This window comes from Trichoplusia ni, chromosome 23 (assembly GCF_003590095.1).
Source record: "Trichoplusia ni isolate ovarian cell line Hi5 chromosome 23, tn1, whole genome shotgun sequence".
NCBI classification, from domain to species: Eukaryota; Metazoa; Arthropoda; class Insecta; order Lepidoptera; family Noctuidae; genus Trichoplusia; species Trichoplusia ni.
Window position 1 is genome coordinate 5,055,436 of NC_039500.1, and position 27,946 is coordinate 5,083,381.

General features: G+C 35.0%; 1 protein-coding gene across 1 annotated transcript; it reads left to right on the top strand.

Moving 5' to 3' along the window:
• The first annotated feature begins 19,353 nt into the window (after nucleotides 1-19,353).
• Nucleotides 19,354-25,814, top strand: LOC113505013 (uncharacterized protein K02A2.6-like). The gene is made up of 2 exons (XM_026887531.1): nucleotides 19,354-19,868; nucleotides 25,011-25,814. The coding sequence occupies exons 1-2, from the start codon at nucleotides 19,671-19,673 to the stop codon at nucleotides 25,812-25,814; spliced, it is 1,002 nt and encodes a 333-aa protein (XP_026743332.1). The 5' UTR covers nucleotides 19,354-19,670.
• The last annotated feature ends 2,132 nt before the right edge of the window (nucleotides 25,815-27,946 follow it).

Consider the following 27,946-nt stretch of genomic DNA (forward strand, 5'->3'; position numbering starts at 1 on the left):
ATTACCGCCCCATTTCACTTCTGAGCCATGTGTATAAGCTGTTCTCGAGGGTTATCTCGAATCGTCTCGCCCAAAAGTTCGATGACTTCCAGCCACCGGAGCAGGCCGGGTTTCGAAAAGGCTACAGCACCGTGGACCACATACATACGCTAAGGCAAATTATACAGAAGACAGAGGAGTATAATCAACCTCTATGCCTAGCGTATGTGGACTACGAAAAAGCCTTCGACACCGTCGAGACCTGGGCTGTGATGGAATCCATGCAGAGATGTCTCGTGGACTGCCGATATGTCGAGGTGCTGAGGTGTTTGTACAAGGCCGCGACAATGACCGTTCAAGTACAAGAACAGAGCACAAAACCAATCCAATTGCGTCGAGGAGTAAGACAGGGAGACGTAATCTCTCCGAAACTGTTTACAAACGCATTGGAGGACGTTTTTAAAACGCTTGATTGGAAAGGACGGGGATTGAACATCAACGGTCAGTACATCTCACACCTGCGATTTGCAGATGACATAGTCATCATGGCGGAATCTCTGCAGGAGTTGGAGCTGATGCTTAACGGCCTAAGCGATTCTTCGCGACGTGTGGGTCTCGGAATGAACCTAAATAAAACTAAAGTCATGTACAATGGCCTTGTTCTTCCGAGACCCGTGGTCGTAAATGGCGCTGCTCTCGAGGTTGTGCAAGAATACATATATCTTGGCCAAACCATCCAACTGGGGCGACACAACTTCGAGAAGGAAGCGAGCAGAAGAATACGTTTGGGCTGGGCAGCATTCGGGAAGCTACGTCATATCTTTGAATCGTCGATACCACAATCCCTTAAGACCAGGGTCTTTAACCAGTGCGTCCTACCCGTAATGACGTATGGAGCTGAAACGTGGACACTCACCGTGGGCCTGGTCCATAAATTCAAGGTTGCTCAGCGTGCGATGGAGAGAGCGATGCTCGGGGTATCTCTGGTGGATAAAATTCGTAACGAAGTCATCCGCCAGAGAACCAAAGTTACCGATATTGCTCGCAGAATCAGCACGCTGAAGTGGAAATGGGCCGGCCATGTCTGCAGACGGACAGACGGTCGATGGAGCAGACACGTGTTAGAGTGGAGACCACGTTTAGGCAAACGTAGTGTAGGACGTCCTGCGGCACGATGGACCGATGATTTGAAGAAGGTGGCTGGCAGCGGATGGATGCGGGCTGCCCAGGACCGGGATGGTTGGCGCTCTTTGGGGGAGGCCTACGTTCAGCAGTGGACGGCGATAGGCTGAGATGAGATGAGATAAAAATAAATTTAATTACCAAGTGTGTATTTTGGCACGGATAACGATTATTTTGAACGTGACACGACTTTGAATTACCATAATATGGGTAAACGCTTTTTCGGCTAGGTAAAAAACCAGTTTTACAATCGTCGAAAAGTGGATTGTATTATTTTCAGGGTTTATAAACAGAACTGTTGGATGCCCGAATCAATTTCTGGTAGCTCTCTTTGAAACGTCCCGAGAAAAAGAATATACGAAATATTCGTGACAACCCTACTGAAAACACAATAGCGCTCCGCCCACCAAGTCGACGCTGCAAAATATGAGTACAGCTGTCATTGGTGGAAGTCAGAGAGCGTGCCAGTGTGAATATAGCTTAATGATTTAGCAGGCGCTAAAGCACCCAACTAATCAGACTAATAAAGATTTATATTTTATTTTTATTAAATAAATTTCGAATAAGCAATAAATATAAATAATAAAAAGAAATAAATAGCAAAATTTTTAGCTCATTATCTTGCTCATTATATACGGTTCATTTTTATTATGTTCGTTCAGATATAATCAGTGCAAAAACTCTGTATTGAGTAACATAAATTTAATAAAGCTTATTTATTTTGTGGCGCCAAGCGGCATACCTCATATTTACGCAACGTTTAAATTTTTTACTGAATACCTTGATATAAAATAAAAGTAAATCAAACGTAAAAATGTTTGGGTAATTAGTAACAATCTAAAAATAAATTTAATTACCAAGTGTGTATTTTGGCACGGATAACGATTATTTTGAACGTGACACGACTTTGAATTACCATAATATGGGTAAACGCTTTTTCGGCTAGGTAAAAAACCAGTTTTACAATCGTCGAAAAGTGGATTGTATTATTTTCAGGGTTTATAAACAGAACTGTTGGATGCCCGAATCAATTTCTGGTAGCTCTCTTTGAAACGTCCCGAGAAAAAGAATTATTATTCTGTAATTCTTTGCTTATGTATTTTTATTACCTAACAGTATAATTTCAGCCGTTCAGGCTAATTTTAGATCTTAAGCTAAAATTCGAAAAGTCAAATAAGTATGTTTGACTTTTATGGTCAATAATATTAAATACAACATTATTAATAACCGATTTTTCTAACCAAAACAATTTTCCGTTCTAATAAAATGAAGCATGTCATCGTAAGGTCGGAATATAATTGGCCCACTGTTATGGCGGGGCTCGGCTCGAACACTCTCCGCTATCACTATTAGCACTTAGGTCTCGTGATACCCGCACTGGACCTGAATAGAAATGACGGGAAAGGGGTTCCCGAGCCCCTACATACCGACTCATATCATCTCATGCTTGTCACGGACTCCCGCTCCAAATAACCCCGGGTTTGCTCCATAAGTAATAGTTTGTTTTATTTTTCCTTCCAATATTCCTCTCACACGAACACACCGCCCGTCAAACATCCCTGTAATTACATCTTGAATGACGCCCCCAACTCGCACTTTCTTACCCAATAAATAAGTTGAAACGAAGAGACAGCTGCTTATGAAATCAATTTCCTCCACAGTTCTATGTTTAAACATAATTCTGTACGAGAATCTTTGCGAATACGCCATTTGAAAAGATTAAAGCCGGTCTTTCGATAGACAGTCGTAAATAGGTCCTTTTTGGTGCAAAATTCCTTTCATCAATGTATTTAGTTAGCGAATAAGTACCGTCGTGGAACGTTATACCGTCAAAGGCCTCATAGATGAACATCAGATAATATCATTTATATTTCTCAAAGCAACGTCTCAATTGAATACACCTTTTTATTCGTAACGCTTTGTCTATACTCAAGGTTCATTGGCTTAAAATACAACATTAATAAAGTGTACAATAACCAGTGATTTAAATATGAATGTTTGCCAGAATTGTTTTGTGAATAAGTATCTAATAATAATTTGGGCCAAACTATTAGCACATTATCTGTTGTCTCGAATTTTAGTCATACTTCATAAGTACTATTTAGATTGCATTTTCTTTTTAACATTGAAGTAATTTGAAACTGTAGTTAGTATTCAATCTTTGACTGCGGTCTTCAGTATGCGACTAGCACCGAACAAATATGACTTTGGCGTGAAAATAAACATCGCGGTGACAGGTCGGAAGTCACGCTTTGAAAAGGAACTAGCGTGGCGTGAGGCCATGGAAATAAAAGTCTTCGACACATTTGAAATAATGCTCTATGTAGAGCAAGTTTTCGAACGTATCGACTTTATTTATTACTTTAATGTAAGAGGTTAAATCATTATCACAAAAGTATGCCCAGATTATGACGACACATAATCTTGTGAATGCTGTCAGAGTATTTTTACCTCGCAAGTCATTTGTTTTTTAAAAAGTGCAGGTTGCACCGTAATACCATCATTTTTCCTAAGAAAATACGAAAGCATTTAATAATAAAAATATCACTAAAAATATGCGTCTAATTTCCTCCCTCCAGTGTAACAATTTAAAATCGTCGAACGAAAATTCTTAGCGACTGCATATTTTAAACTGCGCAGCTACAAAAATTCTTCTTTATTTTAAAATATCTTTTGCCTCAGAGCACCTTAGTACAGGTAAGGCCAACAAAAGGGAATTATTCAGAATATTGACTAGCTCGAACATACCAGCTTTAAAGCAACATAGGTAACTTCGTGAAAGCTTTTAAAGTACCATCGTGTACTTATTGCTCGACTAATCCTGTTGCGGTTCATGTGAACACAGCCTTCGATAGAGTTCTGAATTTTAAATCTGTTCGTTCGTGTGTTCAGCCATTATGTGTATACTTTGTATGCGGCCTCTTTGCTCGTCGTACATATTTTTGTGAGTGCGGAGGTTTTTTATTACTTCGATGACAAAAGAGAGGCGTTATATGTTCAACCATTTTTAATGTCACGTATATTTCTTTATAGCAATGTAATTGATAGGATGAGTTTATTAAACAGGTTTTTCGGCGATGTTTATAGACTTAGTCTTTCTGAAACTGTTTTTTTTCTACAAATATTAAGCATGAAAGTAAAGATTAACAAAAGCATTGCTCTAATATGTTTTTACATCACTTGCTTTATCACTCATAAGAGGTTAAGCTAAAATTTATTCCTTTATTAAATAAGTTTTGCGAATTGAAAAATAACATCGTCTGATTATTTTTCAATTCGAATATCAATGCTGCGTTTCATTATAACACAGTCTCTTTAAAACATTGTCATTTGTTACAAAAGAGAAACAAGTTTCGGGCCAAATCATCCCGACACCGGACACATCTGTGTTCCAATCTCTTACATTGTAACTCTAAAGTGATGTAACTGACAACAAACTAGAATTATGTGCAGTTACACAGTTATGCTGAAGTTCTTATTGTGGTACTAAAAGTGTAAACGTGGAACTATTCCAAATGATTCAAGACGGATGATTGTAGACGATGTTTATATAAAGATGTAAATATATTTTTAGTAGTTTTATTAAGTTGTAATGACTGAAGTTGAACTTATGCTGATTTAATGTGACTGCGCGATTTTCAAATTTGTTTAAAAAAAATTGAAGTTGACTGGAATGCTTTTTGGTGCTAAAACGCACAAAGAAGAACAACTTATTATATACCGTATGTTATAATAGACACTCAAATCATATTTTTTAAATATGTTTATTATTTGGATATGTGTAAGAATACATAATTATAAATTTATACGTGGTAATGTTAGCAACAGAAATCACAACAGACGTAGGTAAAAAAGGTGACGATCGCGGTGCTGGATGGAAAAATGATTACAAAATAAGAGAAAAGAATTGAGAGAAGACTAAAAAACGATAAAAAAAAATGTAATGCAATCCGAACATACCACATAACGTATTATTGTTAATCTTAATAAACAGTCGGTATTGGCACGAGGTGTGAGACAATGTGCCTCCTGCCTTACTAGGTCGCTGTAGGACGGTGACACACAGAGTTATTTCTGTCCCTGCGTTACAAATGCGATCGCATAATATTTTATTTTCAGTGCGTACTAGCGTTTATTCGTAGATGACTCCACGCAGTGACTACGCGCCCGTCAAATATTTAGAACAATCTGTTTGGGAGACAGTAATGGTATATGGGTATATGTCCCACTTTTTCATGTTGTTTCGTCGTGTTTGCTTGTCTGTTTGTTTCTTGAGATTACTCTCTGTGGAATTTTGGACAAAAACATTATTTTCTGATAAAAAAATGATGTAAATATTTTTTCTTTTGCTGCTTCTCTCCTACAGATGTACTTACAAATGTGTCTACATTTTTCTTTAATCGCTTTCTTTCCAGAAAACACTTTTAGTTTTGTTAAAGAAACTATAAACCTCACGCTTTCACTACCAAGTAGGTTCTATACCAACTAATCTATAGTCACAACAAATTAGGTACCTTTGGAGTATTTGTTCCTCACATCACTGCCTAATAATGTAAGCTATTAATACTTGATTTGTACCAGTCTGTAGTGAATAGTTCTCGTGTTTACAAGAAGTTCAAAGTCAGACGAGTTTGCAATAAGGCTTTAAACTTGGTGCATTGTTAACTGCTGTGTAAAGTGAACATGCTCTAATAAAGTTCTTGTTCAACGCCCGTTTGCTTGTAATTCAATTGTGGACCGTATGTCTTATGTATTACTGGGAATAGTGTAAAGAGGTTTGTGATGTTTAAAGGTAGGTATCTAATAGCACAGGGAAAACAATGCGACTTACGATGACAGAAAAATTAAATATTTTTTATGATGAAGGAACTCTTTAATAACTCTTCTGCTCTTTTCACAAGTCTGCTGGAAGAGATTTCTTAAAGAAAGAAGCAGTGTCTTTGTGCCTGATTTTCACATTCTATATTTCTTAGAATTTTCCGTGAACATTAATTGTTAAATAAAATTAATATTTTAGACTATGACATGCATTGCCTGTATTTAAAATGCTAATACAGTTCATCTATACGAAATTTTTTTTACATCAGAAACGAACACTCCAACAGACTCTCTAACACCGTAATTTCAACAATACATTTTTACACACGGATGCTCAAATTAGTATCTTACACTATCACGACATTATTTTTTCCTCATGGACCATATATTTTAAAAATAATGTAATTTTCAATGCCGTTGTCTCCGCGGTTGCCGCCGTGCTTCCATTTGTTCTATCTAAATGACGTCCCGTTTTACACGACATTTCCTTGAAAATTATGTTTAGACATTTGGCGACTTCGTACTACGTACCTACGGAACGAGTTTAAAAAACATTGTTTCATAGATTTACGAGCTCATCTAAATATTTCGCAGGGACATCTTTATGTGCCTTTCCAATGGAAATTTTTGACTTTATAATAAGAATGGTTTTTTAAATCGCGTTTTACGAATCTAATAGTGACTGCGTAGAAATGCGTAGATATAATTATTGTTCTATTGCTATATCAGTCTATGTACTTTTCATTGAATGGTTAGCTTTATTTGCTCTGAAAATTTTAAAAGTGATCTGTACCTACACGTGTCGTCTTAGTTGAAAGGCTCTTTTTCAAGGTTGTTCACCCTCTTTAGCTTTCTAGATAATACACGGATGTATGATTAATGTGTTATATGAACTATAAGCTGTTGCTTGCGACTTCGCCCGCCTGCTTGTCGGCTATAGCGGTAAAAGCATATAAATCCAAGGTGTGAGCTAACACCATACCCAATTTCAACAAAATCCAACAGTTTGGCAATTCAACAAACATACACACACATACAAAGACCCTCACATACTTTTTCCTTTATAATAGTGATATACAGGGTCACCACCTAAACGTCTGTTATAAATACGAAGCTTAAATATCAACAACAAACCTAATTAAAGTTTGTATCCATTATTTACAGGTAATTTATCACGCTGGGGCGCCGACGGGGATTTTTTCCACACCAACGGCCCCGAGGTTTGAAAACTAAAAAATAAGTACTAAGTACACTAACTCGGCTTACGTAGGCGAACGATTCCGAAACAAATAAAAGCTAGTAGCGAAGTTAGTAGTAATTTTAAGTCAGTGAACGAAATGGAACTATTGGGGTGTAGGAATTGCGAATCGAATTGTGCTCGGTGGAGTAGAGAGACAAGGATGTGCCTGTTTAAATTAATTTCGATGCGAAGCCCGCTCGGTTTATCGTAAGGAAACGATGCTCAATGTGGGTCGTTCTATGTACATGTAATCGTTAAGGATAAGGGAATCAAACGAACTTGTTTTCAAACAAAGACTTTTTCATACTCACGTACGGTGGTGGAATTTTAACTTGAATGACAAAAGGTGATTCTTGTAATCACACAAGCTGCTGACCTCTGAGTGTTTACAATAGTTACAAAAAATACACTCCTTTAAGCTACCTCCAAACCAATTTTCATAGTAATCAGTCAAGGTGCTTAGGCTTTGTCGAGTAACCAACATACGCACATATGTACTTTTCCATTTGTAATTTAAGAGTGAAATGTGATTGTATTGAAGCTTTTGTTTCGACGACACTAATCAAATCGATATCGAATCAATCGAAAATTCGAAGTTTCTAGTCTAAATCACGTGACGTGCGATTTGAAATGCCATTTCATTCTTTAGATGGATTTCTATCATCGTTGACGCTTGTTAATATGTCACTCGTCTGTATTAGTGTTGACACACAGGCTCGCCTTTGCTTAGTTGCTGGTCTAATCGTGAACCAGTAACATATATACCAACCTTTATAAACACGTCACACTGCTGGGCACAGAACTCTACCTGACTAGGGAAAGGTTGAGCATTGATCACCACGCTCGCTCACTGCGGTTTTGCGATTTCAGGTTACAATATTTGAAATCCAGGTTTTCTCACGATGTTTTGCGTTGGTCAGTGGAGTCTTAGAAAATTAAAAAAGGAAATATGGCTCTGAAAAAGTCACATTCGTACTTTGCCTGATTTGGGATAGAAGCTGCAGCTCTCGCATCAAAATTCATGCATAGAACTAAAAGACTATCACGATACTAACCAGTATTAGAATTTTTAAAACGAATCTTCTTTAAGAAAGAGAAATAAAACATTAGAATAGACTCATTTATTTGCCATAAACATGTGTATAAATACATACACACGCAGGTGCATGCATGTAGTATGACAGTACAATTAGATAGGAGCATAATAACATGTTTGCCACTTGCCATGGCATGCAAATATTTTCATATAAAAAAAGAATTATAATAATTACGAGTCTACAAAATTGAAAGTAATATAAATATTGAAAAGAAAAATTAAACATTTACTTAAAATCAAATATTTTTTCATCGTTTATCATATCGTTCATATATATCTTTCCCTCTTTTAACAGTATAAACTGTTTTATATATAAATGTATTCCGAAGCACAGATTTGACCTGACATTTAAAGTATTTAGCAATAAAATACAGTAGATATGTACTCGACAGCACCTTGTTTACTCTTTAAGATAATTTTGAAGTATCTTCACGGAATTCCGAGAAATCGTATTTATATACGTTATGATCTTGTGTAATTAAAATTGATTCTCTCTTCATTTATCTGAAAAGTAAATTCCCGTTTATTGTGTATTCTATTTATGAGTTGAGATTAATTTAAAATTTTCAGTTTCTTTTTTTGTTTCTTTTAAGTACTCTTTTAGACTTGCTTTCACACCTTAGATCCATTTCCAGGGAAGTATTCTTAAACTTACATAACTGATGTATTTTGTGTTACATAATGTGTCTTATGTAATTGTTTCTTTTAACAACCTTCGCTAATAACTGGTGGCAACGCAACCTTAAATCATCCATAATGATTGGTTGACGCAAAATTACTTGTATAATATATAATTCACTTTATTTAATACAGTATTTATTCGTAAATTGATATCGGCTATAAATAAATCTATGTGTCAACTCGTCTGGAATATCAGTTAAAGAATGAGGTTGCCATCAATCAGGTGGTACTTCTACAAATAAAAATGAGTGAAGTGAGCGGCTCAGCCCTTTGTAATGTAACACACGGCTTTACGCCTGCCCGACAGTCCACTGCGCCGTGTAGTGTTCTGAATCGAAACTATTTGGTGTCACCTCTTTTTAACTGATGCCTTTTTCGATGAGTAAATAAATTCAGAATAAATACCAGTCTGGTTTGGCTTAATTTCTTAATCGTTTTCAACTTAAGCGTGAACAAAGAATAGGAGAGAGAAAATGGGGGAAAGTGGAAATTCGTCTCCTGAAATCGGTTCAAACTGAAAAACAAAATACGTATTTTAACATTTATTATATAATCGCCATTTTTTACTGCAATAAGTAACCTGAATATACCTAACATACATTTATATCAGTTTACTCACACATACCTAATGTAGAAATTGTCATTTACCAAATCTTTAAATAGAAAGGAATATTATGACAATTCATTAACAACGCCAGAAATAACAGACAGTACAAGAATAATCCACCATTAACGATTCCAGTGCGCACCTGAAACTGTATATCTTCTGTAATTAATCACCTCTCGCCCATTACGACAACAAAGCAAATATTTTTCTTTGATTTCAACAGAAACATGGAATAATCACCGTCCGTTCGATTAAAGTCGTGTCCTCTCTGAAATTGTTTAGGAAATTACCTACTAATGGACATCCATCTTCCCCCAGGCACTTTATAAAACAACTTTTACTAAGAAAAAGTGTGTAATTTGTTATGAGGACGCAAATTAACGCGGAATTTCAAATGTTGAATGAGAAATTATAAATATTATTTTTAAACTCCATAATGGTTCCAGCACTTTAAATAAATAATTTGCTTTTTACTGTGCTTTTTAATTTCAAATTCTTTGGTTTAAAAAAAAGAACGAAGCTCTAGCTATCCGTATAAAGTTAAACATTCAAAGCAAGGGTGCCAACGTAAAAAAACTTTTGCAACCGCGGGAAAATTCAAATTCAAACCGGTTCATTCCTTTTTTTGCGCGCAAAGCTCAACATTTTTAAACTCTATTTACTGCGTTAATTTTGCGCATAGTACTTAATGAACACTCTTTGGTGGTTCATTTGCATTCTAACTATCTCTGTGCTTTATCTAGCCGTAGGTATTTATTTTCGAATTAGAATTTTGAATAGTGTTCGTGTTTTGAATGTTTAGACACTTGGGGTATAATGATAACAAGCTGACAAGCAAACCTATTATTACTTTATCTTTGAATTTAATTTCAGATTCATGTAAAAATGTAAACGTATCTTCAATGTTTATTAATGTGTCGCTTCTTGGATATAATGTAATTTACTATTGCGTCAACATTGTTTTAAGCTTTGGTTAAAAAAAGTTAGCTTATCGTATTTTTTAACTTTTGAAACAATTATCGTTAAAATTACAGAGATGATAGAAAAACAACCTAAAAGATTTCATCAACCCATGAAAATAAATATTTAAATACAAATTTCCGCCGGTTTGCCGAAATGAAAACCAGCGAAAATGTAAGATTTTATTGTATTCAATTTTTAAAGCCTATGTTTTAGGTTAATCTGTGCCCTCGCTACGTGACCGCTCCACAGAGGTTTGAGTTACAAAAACGTCACAAGTTACAGCCACAGTCCAAAGAACAATGTAGAAAAGTTCTGTGTTGTTGTTTTTGTACGTTTCTATATTAAAAAAAGGTCGTTTCTTTTTAATTTATACGAAATCTGTCTACTCTCTGCTTGTATCTTTCGATCCTTTGCTATGTTCTATGGTTAAAGCATAACCTTTTTACGTAGGTTGCGTAGGTAGACGGCCTCTAGGCTACAATCTTGTGTTTATCTAATTTTCCTCGCATAAGTAGACGAAAATATGTATGGGTACCTAGTCTGGCGTGTATGTCGAGAGTTTATAAAAGAACAACTTATATTTAAAAAAGGAGTTCCATAATTACTTAGTTTTTTTTACCGGGTTTTTCCCAATTGTTGTGTCGATATTCATGATTATGTTTTGTTCGACTCAAATTGCCTGCCCTTTTTCCCCTTTACTTTTTTTTAATTGATAAAACTTTCCAATTGTCTATCTATTCGTTAGCGTTGTATATACCAGAGCTCATTTTTTCACCGGTCCTTATATCAAAATACTAGCTGTTGCCCGCGACTTTGTCCGCGTGGTTAGAAGATATAAGTCATGATTTATACCTGCCCTTCTTTTTTATCACATTTTTCATTGTATCTTCGCTCCTATTAGTCGCAGCGTGATAGTATATAGCCTTAAACCTTCCTCGATTAACGGTCTATTCAATACAAAATAATTTTTCTATACGAACCAGTAGTTCCTGAGATTAACGCGTTCAAACAAACAAACTAACTCTTCAGCTTTATATATTAGTATAGATTATATTTGGGGTAATCGCAGAACATTTTCGTTGATTAGGGTTTAGAAGAGTCGACGCTTACTCCAATGCACATATCTCAGCTTATCATGTATAGCATCTTGGTTTTTTAAAGTCATACAAAAGATTTCAATTTACCTCCATACAACATTCAACTACACTGTTTTAAGTCGTAAATAACTCTCCAAAATATAATTATTTCCAATTTGTATGCCATTAATAATACTCCTTTACGGTTAAATAATAACTATTATGGAAATCAATTTTGTGCGTTATATGTATGAATTTGTATCTACCCTACATTCGGTTCAGAACGCGCTGCGTCGCTCGAATGTTGCCATAAATTACTATTTATAATCTGTGCTTTACTGTTATAAACAAACATGGCGTTCACATGTTTTAATACAGCATTTTTTTAAGTTTCATTTTGTAATTAAAATAACTCAAAATATTTTCTTAAAGTTTAAGTTTTAATTACAACGACACTTATATTAAAGGAATTAATTTCAAAAACCACAACCTTACAATAAATTAAAAACTACATTGACAGTCCCTCAAAGACAGCTGAGACCGTAATAAAAAACTACATGTCACTGGCAACTAACAAGGTCTAAACAAAAAAATAAAACTGTATATTTAGATTACGTTGTAGTAATCGCTAATAAATTTATACAACTAGAGCAACATCTTTCGACAATAGACTATCATAATAACAAAGTAAGTGCGTCATATTTCATGCTCGGCCACGATTTACGACAAACGGTGAAGAAAAATCGTATAAATATATTGAACATGTGACCGTTACTACAGCTGTGTCTAAAGATGGTTTCCGTGCAATGTTTGTATAAAATATTCAAATAAACAGACCTGGGGCTTGCGCAGCAGCTACGGGTTAACTCCACCAGCTTTTATGGAAGTTATAATATTTAAAGGTTATTATGCTCGTTGGCAGCGAGTGGGTTAAATCGGTCACTGGCTTTGGATAACAATCGTTTAGGTTTTATGTTAGTATTGGGCTATTAGTTTCGTATGAAGTAAAAAACCTACAACAAAATTTTTCAAGTCGCCATTTTTCTCTTCTCCCTAAATTGCATAATTTATATTTCATTATTAAACCTTTTCATGAATTTCAATTGTTTTGTTTTAAATAAAGAATCTACATTAAATATTTCGTATAGCAAGCCAGCAACTTGAAGCAGGAATCACGATTCCAAGTTCAAATAATAACAGTAACAGTTTCAACGAACGCAGCTAATAATGCTCTTGGCTCGTTTTCAAACAAAAAGCAATTACTAGGCATTATGTGAATTATAGTTCGACTACATTTCCTATTAAATTAAAGTGAATGAACGAGTATTCGGACTCTTTCCTTAATATACTATTTTTATTGTTGTCGTTATCAAAAATTACTGGCTGCGTATAACTAAGCATGTTTTCAGACACGTGTATATTAGTATTTGTTTAAGGCATTGATGTTAAGTATTTCTCTTAGTTGATTGATTCATTTTAGAAAAAATAATATTTGATAAAAGTATATTATCTTTATTTTTGTATTTTTAATTATTAATTGTAAACACGTGACGCATGATAGTGTTTCTATAACAGTATGTGGCAATACTTTTGTTTATAACACAAAGTTTACACGAAATCGTTCTTTATTCAGATTCCATCGAAAATTCATAATTAATAATCCGTTAGTCAGTTTGTTTACACGATTTATGTGTGCGACAATGTAAACATGAGCCGAACAGAGGCCGTTATGACAGAGGCCATCAAACTTTAATGTTCCGTCCATCAATAAAGTTATTTCAAGTGTCCGCGGAGTGCAAGACCTTTACGAGCCCGCACTAAACGTGTTGGATAAACAATGTTATTCTTGCCGTCAGTAGCATCACTGGGTTAATCGATACATTCAACCGCCTTAAACGCCACTTTGAAGTTTTTATTAGTCGTTGCGATTGTGTGAATACTGGCCGTTTTTAGATTAGCTCGATTCTTGCCTCATTGGAATGCAAGAATTGACAGTTATGGGCTTTCCGATTTCAAACACCTATTTTGTAAATTATATTTTCATATTTTCTTGTTACTTATGATGATATAATTGACAAATGACAATATAATGTTATAAGGGCCTAAGTTCTTGTGTTGTATTTTTTTTGTAGGCTACATTGAGCTTACAAATTTCGTAATCTCTTGACGCTCAAACGGCTGGAACCACTAAATTAAATCAAAGCATACCTCGCAGCTATAACATACGCAGTGGGCAAATACTAGTTTCAATATAAAATGTGTATTTAGTCGTAATATGTACATTGCAATGTAAACATCCTGGTTACCGAATATTATTCAAAACATGTCAAGTTCCGCAACATTCGGAATTAATAAACTTTTTGTTTGAATATGATATTTAATTAAAGTCTGCGATTGATATTTGAAAAAATGTTTTGTTTTCATTTTAGTTTCAATTGAGCGATATTAATAATCATGATCGGTTAGTAGTGGAAATATTGTTTGTTAGTATAAAAATAAAACATTTTAACAATACCAAGCATTGTTAAATTTAAATTAGCAATAAATATATGTACGTGTGAAAGTATAGTTTTCGACTGCACGGACTAGTGGTTGAGGTCACCACGCCAAACCTACCGAGCGCGACGTATGGCGGTTTCGATCCTCGCGTTGGATCATTTTGTGTGATCCATGAATGCTTGTCCTGAGTCTGGGCGTCTTATTGCATATGACCTGAATGTTTGTAAAATACCCCGCGACATGCGACACAAGGAATAAAAGTTAATACGAGAGTCGGTTTTTTAAGTTTAATATGCCTTGATAATATAGTGCTGCTGTCAAAATAATAAAAAAAAAAATATCCTCGTTATAACCAAAATGGCCGATCTATATCGGTACATTATTTAGTCTCTCCGTAATGCATTTCTTCACAATTGAAAAGATAAGTGGGAAATTAAAAGCGTCTATGTTTACACAAAGCGAATTCTCAAATGAAACTATTGCGGCTTGCTATTTCTGTTATAAGCACTTATGTATTTATTTTGTGAAGTTTTACTGTAAAGCAATTGTAGATAACTTTTTATTTAATGTATAATATACCTACTAAATAAAAAATGTTCGCTCCCATAGAAATCTTGGTCATTAGGTGGAAAATAATAATTTTCTTATAGAAGCTTTGTTTTCATAGAGGCAATCTTATGGTACGTTATTCTTATTTGAAATTTACAATTGTAATGAATTTATAATTATTTAACATGTTTTTAATAAATTTGTTATGTTAAATTATATTTATTTTAAAAAAAAAGTATTAGTTTGTTAAAAGAGGCAGAATGTCATTATTTCGTTAGTCTATGATGTTCGGTCGAGAAAAATGTGACTGGGCGGGAATTTTGAATAGAGAAGAAGAAGGGCATTCTGTTTGGACATCTCGTGGAAGGACATAAAAAGTTGTAATTTATGAATGTGAATAATATAACTGTTATTTCAAGTAAGCTGTTTTAAAAATTTCCCGAATAGTAACACAAATATTGAGAGAATTCATTACAATTCAGAAGCGGAAAAAGGACCCCACAAGAAAAAAAGCAAGGGTATGTTATAAACATATAACTTTTATTCTGGAAAATATGCAAGTCTAAGTCTAGCCTAAATGACTAAGGATATTATGTATCTTAGTACGTCTGGTACACAAATATAACGCAGACAAAGTTTTAGCTCTTAGAAATGTTAAAAAAAAAAGAAAGGCGCCAAATGGTTAATATTGTGTGCAACTTTCCGTAACAATTTGGCAAATGTTTAACATGTGATTTTATACGTTTTTTTTATTTTTATTTCTCTTTTATGAGGATTAACGTGTGCCTACTATAGAAAGCTAAGTGCGCTTTATCTTATATAAGTTTTTAAAACTATTGAGCCATGTGTGCTTGATGGTAGAGGCTATGTGTGCCTACAATATAAAGCCAAGTGCGCTTTATCTAATAGAAATTATGTATGCTTATTGAGCCATGTGTGCTTGCTGGTAGAGGCTATGTGTGCCTACAATATAAAGCCAAGTGCGCTTTATTTAGTATAAATTTTGTATACCTATTGAGCCATGTGTGCTTGATGGTAGAGATTAGTGTACCTACAATAGGAAGCCAAGTGTGCTTTAACTAGTAGATGTTATTTATTTTTATTGAGCCATGTGTGCTTGATGTTAGAGGCTATGTGGGCCTATTGAATCATGACTGTTTAGAAATATGAGAGTAAAGGTTATGTGTACCTGCAATATACCGATTGCCGGTTTGCGCCCATTAAACGTTAAAACTAGATTATTACCTTTAATTTTTTTTAAATTTTCATACAAGTACGAACGAGTGGTGCAATGAATTGATTTCTATACAAATATATATTGAGCTGTATAGTTAGTGAACCTATAGAATATGAGTTAATTGATACAGGTATGTATCTTGATAGACTGATGTGATTACAATGATATTTAATCCTTTGAGGTATGAATTCCGACGAAGCGATGACTCCCGAAGGCTCGCCTACTCGGAAGAAAGAGCGCCATAGAAAACTTAAACCGTCTTCCTCCGGAGCAGCAGCTAAGTCTAAGAAAGCCAAAAAGCGATCAAAGAGGAGGCGTAAGCAGTCGTCCAGCTCCTCCTCGTCCAGCAGTGAGTCATTCCGCAGTTCACGGAGTTCGAATAAAAGGCGATCCAAGGAGAAAGTCGGTTGGTCTACTAAAGAAGTACTTGATATGTTTAATACCTTTCAAAAACATAAAGGTAAAGATATTTTTAATAACAATCTAGTGAACAATGTAATACCGGAATTTGATCCGTCGAGTAAAACTCAGAATATTGACTGCTGGCTTAGAAAAGTAAACGAATGCTCTGTTATTTATGAATGGAACGAGAGGCAGACCATACATTTTCTCTACAAAAACTTTCTGGTCAAGCAAAGAAATGGTATGGAGCTCTTCCTAGTGTTGTTTTCAGTTGGTCAGAGTGGCAAGACAAACTTCTAAAAGCATTCCCAGATGAGCAAAATTATGGTCGGCTTCTCGAGGAAATGTTAGCTCGAACCACCCGCGGTAGCGAAAGTCTGCGAGAATACTTTTACGATAAGTTAACATTGTTAAACAGATGTGAAATAAGAGGCAAAAAGGCTGTCGATTGTATTATCCACGGGATCCTGGATAAATCAATTAGAAACAGTGCACAGACACTGACTTGTCGCGAACCGGAAGACTTATTGAATTTTCTAAGCTCTCAACGTCTCGTATTAGAAAATAATATCTTCAATAAGAAACGTAGTGATATAGTTCGACCGGGTAACACAGCAACTACCTCAACTGAAAGTTCAGTAACTTGTTTTAATTGCCGCTCAAAAGGGCACCCTTACTTTCGATGCCCTAAACCCCTTATTAAATGTTTGAAATGCCAGCGGGTGGGCCATAATAATGATAATTGTAAATTAGAGTCATTGATCTTAAGAAATGAACCAAAACAGGCAGACAACCAGGATAGAAAAATTTTGACTATATCTACGTTCAATAACAATAGTGATAAATTTTACAAAAATGTTACGGTAAATGATAAATCTTTAATTGCTTTTATTGATTTCGGCAGTGAATGTAGTTTAATTAGAGAGTCTGATGCTCAAAGTCTGAACTTGAACAAAAGTTTAACTGAGTTGCCAGTAATCAAAGGATTCGGCAACTCTAAAGTTTTTCCTATATATAAGAGCAATATTGATCTGAAATTAGATGAAGTTGAGGTTAATGTAGAAGTATTAGTAGTTAGCAATCAGTTTCTTCAGTCAGCTTTACTTATAGGTCAAAATGTTACCGAACTCCCTAGCGTGACAGTATTTAAGAACAGCCATCAGTTAATTTTTTATCAGAGCCCCGATACCGAAACCATGATACAACCGGTGAAGTGTCTAAACTTAAACATTCAAAACGATACCAATATTGGATTATCGGGATTAGTTGAAGTTACCACATCTGAAGCTGGCTACTGTGGAGATATCTACATTGAAGGTTATTGCAATTGTGAGCCTAACAAAGAGCATTATTTGCACCAGGGAGTTTTTAGAGTAGTGGATGGAAAGTGCTGTTTGCCTATAACTAATTTATCTGGTCAAAACCTTACATTACCTAAGAAACGCCCTATTGCAAAAGGGACTTGCTTGGTTGAGAGAAGTACAACTTACACAAATAGAGTAACGAAAGATAGTACGGAATATGAACCCTTATTAATAACTGACATTAAAGTTGGTCCCCAAATTGACAAAGAAACATTAAGTAGCCTTCATTCACTTTTACTTAATTATCGTGATTGCTTTGCTTTCAAACTAGGAGAAATTGGTTGTGCCAATTCCATTGAAATGAAAATAGACTTGTTAGATGATAAACCTGTAGTTTACCGACCGTATAGATTATCATTTTCAGAAAGAGGTCAAGTTAGGGAAATAGTAGATGATTTATTGCAAAACGATATTATCCAAGAGTCCGATTCAAATTATGCTAGTCCTATTATATTGGTGAGGAAAAAGACAGGCGAGCAGCGATTATGTGTCGATTACAGGGCTTTAAATAATAAAACTAGGAAAGATTGTTTCCCTTTGCCAATAATAGATGATCAGCTGACAAACCTTAGTGGCAATAGATTCTTTACATCTCTAGATTTAGCTTCCGGGTATTACCAGGTGCCAATGGCGAAAGAGAGTCGTCCGCTAACTGCTTTCGTAACGCCGGATGGGCATTATGAATTTAAAAGGATGCCTTTCGGTCTCGCGAATGCTCCAGCTGTATTTCAGCGATTCATGAATGCAATGCTAGGTAGTAAACGACATGAATCAGCTTTGGCTTATTTGGACGACATTCTTGTGCCATCGGTTACCTTAGAGGAGGGATTTGAGAGATTGGAGGGTGTTTTAAAGTTGTTGCGTCAGAATGGACTTACTTTAAAATTATCCAAATGTCGTTTCTTCGATAATTCGCTTGACTATTTAGGTTATGAGATTTCTGCTGAAGGCATACGCCCTAATGAAAATAAGATTTTGGCTGTGAAGGAGTTTCCTGTTCCCCAGAACGTACATGAAATCCGTCAGTTCTTGGGTCTAGCAGGATATTTTAGAAAATTTGTTAGGAGTTTCGGCGAAATAGCAAGACCTCTAACAAATTTACTTAAAAAAGGAAATGCTTTTAAATGGACCGATGACGAATCCAATTCGTTTAACACCCTAAAAGACAAGTTAACTGACCGACCAATTTTAGCACTATACAACATTAATTTTGAAACTGAGTTGCATACGGATGCAAGTTCTTTAGGCGTGGGCGGGATATTGATGCAATGGCAGCCGGAACCGCGCGCTCTCAAACCAATAGCATATTTTAGCCGGCAAACCACCCCTGAGGAACGGCACTTGCACTCTTATGAACTCGAGACTCTTGCAATTGTTTGCTCATTAAAGAAATTTAGGGTATATTTATTGGGAATAGAGTTCAAAATTGTGACTGACTGTAACGCCCTACGAACTACACTGACTAAACGCGATTTAATACCCCGAATAGCTAGATGGTGGCTTTTAATAAGCGAATTCAATTTTAGTATAGAGTACCGTCCAGGCATCCGTATGGCTCATGTAGATGCACTGAGCCGTAACACCAAATTAACACCTGAAGATATCGATAGTTCTACCGTCACAGTCTATAGCATTGAAACTGATAGCTAGCTCTTAACTTTACAAATAACAGATCCCGATATATCGCGAATATATAAAATCCTTAAACCTGAGTCAGATGAAGAAGCTAAAGATATTAGAAAAAAATATGTAGTTAAAAACAGTAGGGTATACAGGAGGGTTGATGATAGGCTTTGTTTAGTAATTCCTCGCAATGCTCGATGGCAAATATGTAAATCGAATCACGATGACGCTGGTCATTTAGGTGTATCCAAAACAACCGAGAGAATTCAGTCTGTTTTCTGGTTTCCTAAGTTAGGTAGATTTGTTAAAAAGTACGTAAAATCCTGTATTAAGTGTGCTTATAATAAGGATAATATGATGCGACATAAGAGTGGTCAGTTGTATCCGATACAGAAAGTAAGCATTCCATTCCACACCATTCACATTGACCACTTGGGTCCATTTGTCAAAAGCAAGAACGGCAATGCTTACATTCTCACCCTAGTGGATGGATTTACCAAGTATTTATTTGTAAGAGCTGTTAAGGATACTAAAACTAAAACAACGGTTAAAGTATTTCCTCTTCCCCCCGGACCTCGGTAACGAGTAGACGTGTGTCAGATTTACGCAGTTTAAATTAAATATTTAAATAAAATATTATAAAATTAAGTTCAAAAATATAGAAAAAGTACTAGGAGTGCATAAACCACGAAGAGTTCACTGTCAAGCGGTGCACCGCAATATCCAGGGAAGCCCCTCCTACGGGTGAGCGAGACAAATATACTTTTACCATTGAATGAATTCCAATCACAAAGTACCAGGACAACAGACGCAAGAAGTATTATTTCTACAAAAAACAGAATTGTAAGAAGCACAATTTCAATATACATGGTAATTGTCATCGTGGCTGAGTGGTATATTGTACTTACTTGCATGTAAGAGTCTCTTGTTCGATCCCGGTCACCAACTGATCTTTTTGGATTTATAAAAGTAATATTTCGCTTCGCTCTCCCCTGCATAACCGTATCGTGTAAATGTATAGAAGACAGCACGCATTAAATTATAATTAATAATTATTATATTCCACTTTTTAAGCAATAATTATGAACAGCTCTATGTCTGAGGACGGAAATGTCACTGAAAAGTGTATTGATGTCACTCCTCCGAATTATATTGCTATGCGTAGTAAAAGAGTGAGGGAAGAAAATTTACCCGCAGAGTTTAATAAATTTAAGCAAGAAATGAAGGAGCTATTTGAGGCCTTCATAGAAACTCAGCGTGACGAACTCAAGAATATCAACGCCAGTTTAAAGGACATTAATCTAACAAATTTCAAGATAGAAACTGCCATTTCGAATTTGTCAATGCAAAATGAAGAACTTAAAGAGAAGTTAGTTCAGTTAGAACTTCAAACAAAAAAAGACAAAGACCATATTATCATTTTGGAGGATAAAATCGAAGAACTTGAGCGTGGCATGCGTAAGAATAATATTGAAATAAAAAATGTCCCGAGGAAAACACAAGAAACGAGGGAAGATTTAATAAATATGGTTCTTTACTTTGCTAAAACTATTAATCTTGATATGAGCAAGCGAGACATTTCAGACATTTTTAGATCACAAGGGAAAAAAGAGGGTAAAAACCCTCCTGTTATAGTAAACCTAGGCTCTACGATCTTAAAACAAGATTTTTTAAAGAAAACTAAATCTTATAATATGAAGAACAAGACCAAAATACAGGCAAAACATCTGGGTTTCGTGACTGGCGAGGACGTACCTGTATTCATTTCAGAGCAGTTAACTCCGAAAAATGCCCGTCTATTTTTCTTAGCCAGAGATCTGGCAAAATCCAAACAGTATAAATACTGCTGGACGTCTTTCGGCAGAGTGCTGATAAGAAAGGATGATAACGCAAGTGTCGTTCTTGTTAGGAGCGAGGCTCAGGTGCATAGCCTGATGCAAAGTATCTGACTAAAATCTATAAGTTTCTTTATGTCTAGTAATCTGCTTTTTATAAATCTATTGTTCTTTCTTGTGCTTTATAAGCTCGATACAGAAAGTTGCTTGAACAGTTTCTTCACTAGGATATTTTTGTATGAGACTTTTCACACAAAAAACTATCTAATATATACACAATCACACTTAATTTGTACTAAATACCCAACCCACAACTTCTGCATGGACACTTTTTGTCCTCAATACACATATCAAAATACACACATACAAAATGAACACGCGCGCCTATACGAGTATTACTGTCTTATTTTATTGATAAAAGCCGATAACTGTATTTTAAAACATTTGACTGTAGAGATACCCCTAATAGCGTTTTTACTTATGTATGGATAGTAATCTGATAACCTTGGGCGAGTTGGACAGTGTGGAAATTGCCAAGTCAGAATTAATTGACGTCACTAACATTCCTGGGGAGGTGCGAAATTCTGGAATGAAGATTTTAACGCAGAATATAAGAAGTGTATACCGTAATTTTGACGACCTGCAAATCAATCTGCAACAAATTGCTTTGGACCTCGATATACTGCTGCTCACTGAATGTAGACTCTCAAATACGAAAATTTTACCATTGCTCCCCAATTATACATCGTACTGCACTTCAAATCATCTAAACCAAAACGATGGCGTCGTAGCGTATGTTAAAAATAACCATTTGCCCATAATAACAGAATTAAATATAGTACATGCCTCAGCTTTACAAATAGTTTTCTCGGGTTTTACTATAATAGGAATTTATCGTTCGCCATCCAATAACTCTGCCGAAAATTTTATCAACTCAGTTAACAGTCATCTGGAAGCATGTGGTTCTCATAAAAATATAGTGGTGATTGGTGACATTAATATAAACATAATTGAAAAACCTACAGAAACAACACAAAAAAGATCCAATAGGCTTAACTATCTGAATATGCTATCTGTACATGGTTTACTTCCGGGACACTGTCTCCCTACAAGAGAGGAGAACTGTCTCGATCATATCATGATTAGACTTGATAAAACTAGATACTCAGCCTTCGTGTCTGTACTAAATACGACCATAACAGACCATGCCATGGTAGTCCTCGGTGTAACCAATTTACATACTATAAGAAAAACAACACGTAAAACTGTGACTGTAACAGACTATGAAAGCGCTCGAAATACCCTTTGCAACATAGACATTGCCCTCTTTGATACATATAAACTCCCAGATACTTTTGCCATAAAACTAATGGAAGTGATAAAATCATCACTCCTCGAAAACACAAAAATCAAATTGGTTTCCTGTAATAAGAAAACTAAAAAACCCTGGATCACAGCGGGTGCACTAAAATGTATTAGGCTAAGAAACAAAATGCACCACCAAACAAGAATTGACTGTTTTAATTTAATCCTGGTAATAACCTACAAACGATTCCGAAACTTCTGTTCCAATCTAATCAAAAAACTCAAAAGACAGTATCATAAAAAACAAATAGAGGAATCATCCAAAAACCCGAGAAAACTGTGGACTAAAATAAATGAGATAACGCAGTTCAGGACACCTAAAAACTCAAACGCTCACTTACTTAACGTAGCACCCCAACCACAGGACTCTTTAAACCGAGTTAATACGTTTTTTAGAACGATAGGTAAACAACTAGCCGATCGCATTGGCACCCAAGGCCAGGTGGATATACCGGCAACCACAAACAGTTACACTTTTTCTAATTCATTTGTTCTAGAGGATACTGACCCATTGGAAGTGAGTAGTATCCTTATGAGTCTAGACTCAAAGAGTGCACCTGGGTGGGATGGGATCCCCACTACATTTCTAAAATTATCACGGGATGTAGTGGTCCCACTGATATGCCGACTGGCTAACCTCTGCTTTAAAACAGGAACTTTCCCTAAAATTTTTAAACGTTCAGTGATCACACCAGTGTATAAGGGTGGGGACGTAAACGACATAAACAATTACAGGCCTATTGCGGTACTACCATGTATATCTAAAATACTAGAGAAGCTATTAAACAAAAGACTAATCAGCTATTTGCAGAAATATAAAATCATATCAGATTCACAATTCGGGTTCAGACAAGGGCTCTCAACACAAGACGCCATAAAAGCCCTAACATCTGAAATTATTGACAAGGTAGATAAAGGTCAAAAGGTTCTAACAGTGTTTATAGACATAAAAAAAGCCTTTGATACCGTTTCCGTCCCTATCCTTGTACGTAGGCTTGAAAGCATAGGTATAAGAGGCACAGCTCTCAACTTATTCGAGAGCTACCTCCAAAATAGATCACAAATGGTAAAAATTGATAATTTAAACAGTGACTTAGGAGAAATTGAGTATGGCGTTCCACAAGGGAGTGTGCTCGGCCCAACACTCTTTTTGATTTATATTAATAGCTTATGTAATTTAAAAAGTAACGGTGGCCGAATCTTCTCTTACGCAGACGATACCGCAGTTGTTTATTCGGGAATTACATGGAGTCACGTAGGAATTGCTTCTGAAAACGGTCTTGCAGAAATAGCAAAATGGCTCACAGAAAATCTTTTAAGTCTAAACACCAACAAAACTAAATTTATTTGCTTTTCTGCAGACCAGAGAACACAACCAGATATAGGATTTGGGGTCACAATTCATGTTTGTAATAGGAGTGTCTTGAACTGTGACTGTCAGGCTATAGAAAAGGTAAGCTATACAAAATATCTAGGTATTATAATTGACCAAAGATTGTCTTGGCACTCTCACCTAGAAATTCTAATGAAAAGAATCAGAAAGTTTATCTGGATATTTAAAACACTTCGCCATTTAATGACTGCACAGCTTTTAAATAGAATATACGTTTCTCTGGTTCAGTCAGTAATTGCTTACTGCATTCCAGTATGGGGAGGAGCCTCCAAGATGAAGGTCCTTGATCTTGAGAGGGCGCAGCGTTCATTAGTTAAGGTGATGTACTTCAAACCCTATAGGTTTCCTACTACTGACCTCTATAAGGTCAGTCAGTTGCTATCTGTTCGGAAATTATATATCCTAAATTTAACTCTGTGTCTACACAAATCACTTCCCTTTGATGTATCCACTCAGAGGAAGAGACGAAGAGATATAATGGCTCACTCATCTATGGTTCGCACAGTTTATGCGCAGAGGCAATATATGACCCAATCTACATACGTTTACAACAAAATAAACTCAAAAATTCAGATATACCCTCTCATGCTACATGAATGTAAAAAACGAGTACTAAAATGGCTAAATACACTAACGTACGAAGATACTGAAAACATCCTTATCAGAATGAGCTAAAGCATAAAACAAATCGCGCGCACACTCGCACACTCACACACACAACACACACACACACACACACACAACACACCCGCACATACACCCACCCATACACACACATATACAGTCTCTAATTTTAGTTGTGAAATATTAATATAATAATATATATAAAAAAAAAAAATGTAATTCAATTGAAATAAAATAATCTTTGCATTTTAAATAATATTAAATTAAAATACTTTTAAGTTTTGTATTTAAAACAAAATAATAGAATTGCCATTGTTAATCGGTACCAACATTGTAATTATGTAATATTTACGGGAAGATGCGAGACAGCTCCAACACAAGTACATTCGTAACTTACCGGAGCTGCCTCAGTACATGTATGCATTCAATGTTTAAGATAATAATAAAACATTTTTAATTTTTAATTAATTTTTTAAAGTATTATTGAATGTTTTTTATGACTTCGGGTTACCATCCCGAATAATATCGGATCGAGGTACCTCTTTTACTTCAGCAGCCTTTAAATCCTTTTGTGATACTCATGGTATTAAACATGTGTTAAATGCTGTAGCGTGTCCCAGAGCCAACGGCCAAGCCGAAAGATACAACCAAACGATCTTAAGTTCACTTGCAAAATATTCTGACGGTGAGGACGAACGGAACTGGGACATGTCTCTGGGAAAAATTCAGTGGGGAATTAATAATTCCATAAATTCCACCACTCAGAAAACGGCTACTGAGGCATTGTTTGGAACCAGATTGAGAGACGGCTTAAGTAATTTGCTAGATGTTAATAATGAGCTTAATCCAAATCTTACAGAAGTAAGACAAGAAGTTCTCGCAAATATTGAATCTAGCCAGGCTAAACAAAAACAAAAATACGATCAAAATAGAATTCCTGCCCCAACTTATAAGGCAGGGGATTTAATTAAAATAACAAGAACTAATTTTAATAATAAAGGTAATAGTACTAAGCTGATGTCAAAATTTATAGGCCCCTACAAAATAGCGGAAGCTTTGGGCAATGATAGGTATAAAGTTGTTGATATACCCGGTTTCAGTAAACGTAAGAATAAATTCGATAGTGTGGTAGCAGTAGACAGGATTCGACCGTGGATCAGCATAAATATGGCCGAAAAAAATTATGATGTAGATCCAGTGGCTAATAGCAGTAGTTCGTCCGATAGCGAAAGCAATAATAGTGACAATGAACTGTCACAAAGTCAACCTGAGCCCAAATAATGCCCGAATGTAATGAAATTATTTAAATTCAATATTTTATATTTGTTTATGATTGGTCTACAAGTGCTTTCATGAAATTTGTTTTAATGTTTGAAAAAAAAAATACTCTATCTCCTAATGAACATAATGGTTAGTTATAAGATAAGTTTACAGTTGGTTTAAATGAAATTTTGAGAGTATGTTAATTTGATTTTATAAAAATAGTCTATACGAATATACATATAAATACCTAATTTATTAATTCGGATTAAAAAAATATATATGTACAGGATTAGTTTATAATTGTTTAGATGAAATGAAATTCAATGTTTGATTTTTTTTTTTAAATTACCCTACGAATGTAATGCATGATTAGCCGATATACCGACATGTAGATATATTGACGTGTTTTTACTGTCAGATTCAGACTTTACAGTTGATTGAAATGAAATTTCGTGAGTAAAATTATTTTTATTTTTTTTTAAGTTTATGTTTGATTATATACGTGCGTCAGGAGATCGCACGTTGTCGGACGGCCGAATGTAATGAATTTATAATTATTTAACATGTTTTTAATAAATTTGTTATGTTAAATTATATTTATTTTAAAAAAAAAAGTATTAGTTTGTTAAAAGAGGCAGAATGTCATTATTTCGTTAGTCTATGATGTTCGGTCGAGAAAAATGTGACTGGGCGGGAATTTTGAATAGAGAAGAAGAAGGGCATTCTGTTTGGACATCTCGTGGAAGGACATAAAAAGTTGTAATTTATGAATGTGAATAATATAACTGTTATTTCAAGTAAGCTGTTTTAATAATTTCCCGAATAGTAACACAAATATTGAGAGAATTCATTACACAATCATGTACATGAGTTTATACCGCCAGCAGCCTTCTGACCTAAACCAGTAAATCTGGAAAAAATTACAGGTTTTTAAATGATTTCATGCTTTTCAGGGACAAACTTAAATGATAACTGATATCGAACGTTATAACATTTATCTAGGTTTGTTTATAAAAGAGTCATATAAAAATAAATTCCTTTTAAAATTCAAACATATTTATATTGTTCAGCTTTATCTTCAGAAATCTAAAATACATCTTCTAAAACACTCGTTTATCAATTTCTCGATATTTTAGATATCTCTAGGGATTCTCTAAACATTGATTTCAATTTGGCTTAACATTCAAACCGTGGTCTGCTTACAAATCTGATATCTGTTCCAATCAATACTATTCAAAAATGGCTGCCAGATAATCTTAGGACATGGTTGCTTGTTATTTGTTTTCAGATATTATAAATATTTGTATGTTTGCGTTGCCATGGTAACGATGGATATTCTAAAAAAATGGTTGGTGGTAACGAGGAGTCAGTAATCATAAAATACGTATTTGATGGAAATTCAAAAATATAATTACTATAACTATTTAAATTATATTATCCAGCGTTTCCAGTTTCAAAAACATTTTTTGTATCAAATGAAGCTAAAAGCAAAAATCTTTATTTTTTTCACTTGATCTTTTTTTGTAGAGTAAAGAGAGTCTCTGAGTCGTGAGTAGAAGAATACTTACCTCATCTTTTTTAATTAACCATTGATCGCTTATTACATAAAGTTATTACATTACAGCATATTCTCACGTTATCTTACATTCACGACCTAAATATTCCAAAAACCTATACTTCAACATCGGTCACTCTATCCGTTGTAATCGTTGGATCTATAATTTGACATAATATTACACGGCTAGCGTCGTCGTGAGTTACTGCTCAACAGATGTTCAGAACGCATTCCGACTCCGAACAAGAATAGTCTCCTAACACACCGTGATTTTTTCTGTGTTTATTCGTATTTTGTATACCAACATAATTTCGTTACAGATTCCCTAGTAATATGACGGTTTTTTTTATAATATCGTAATGTATTTTTGTGTGATAAAGTGTGGGAGAGGAAAGCGCCGTTTCCTGAGCTTTATAAATTATGTTTTTTACGCGAGAATATAATTTTGTTTTTCTATTTTCGTAAGGTTAACTAAGAATAAAAGACGCGTCAATGTGCACGCTTTAATTTGTGAAGACTGTGTGAATTTCTACAGAACTATTCACCTTCTGACATTAGACGCTCGTATTTGTATTTGCAACCTTTTGCCCTCAAT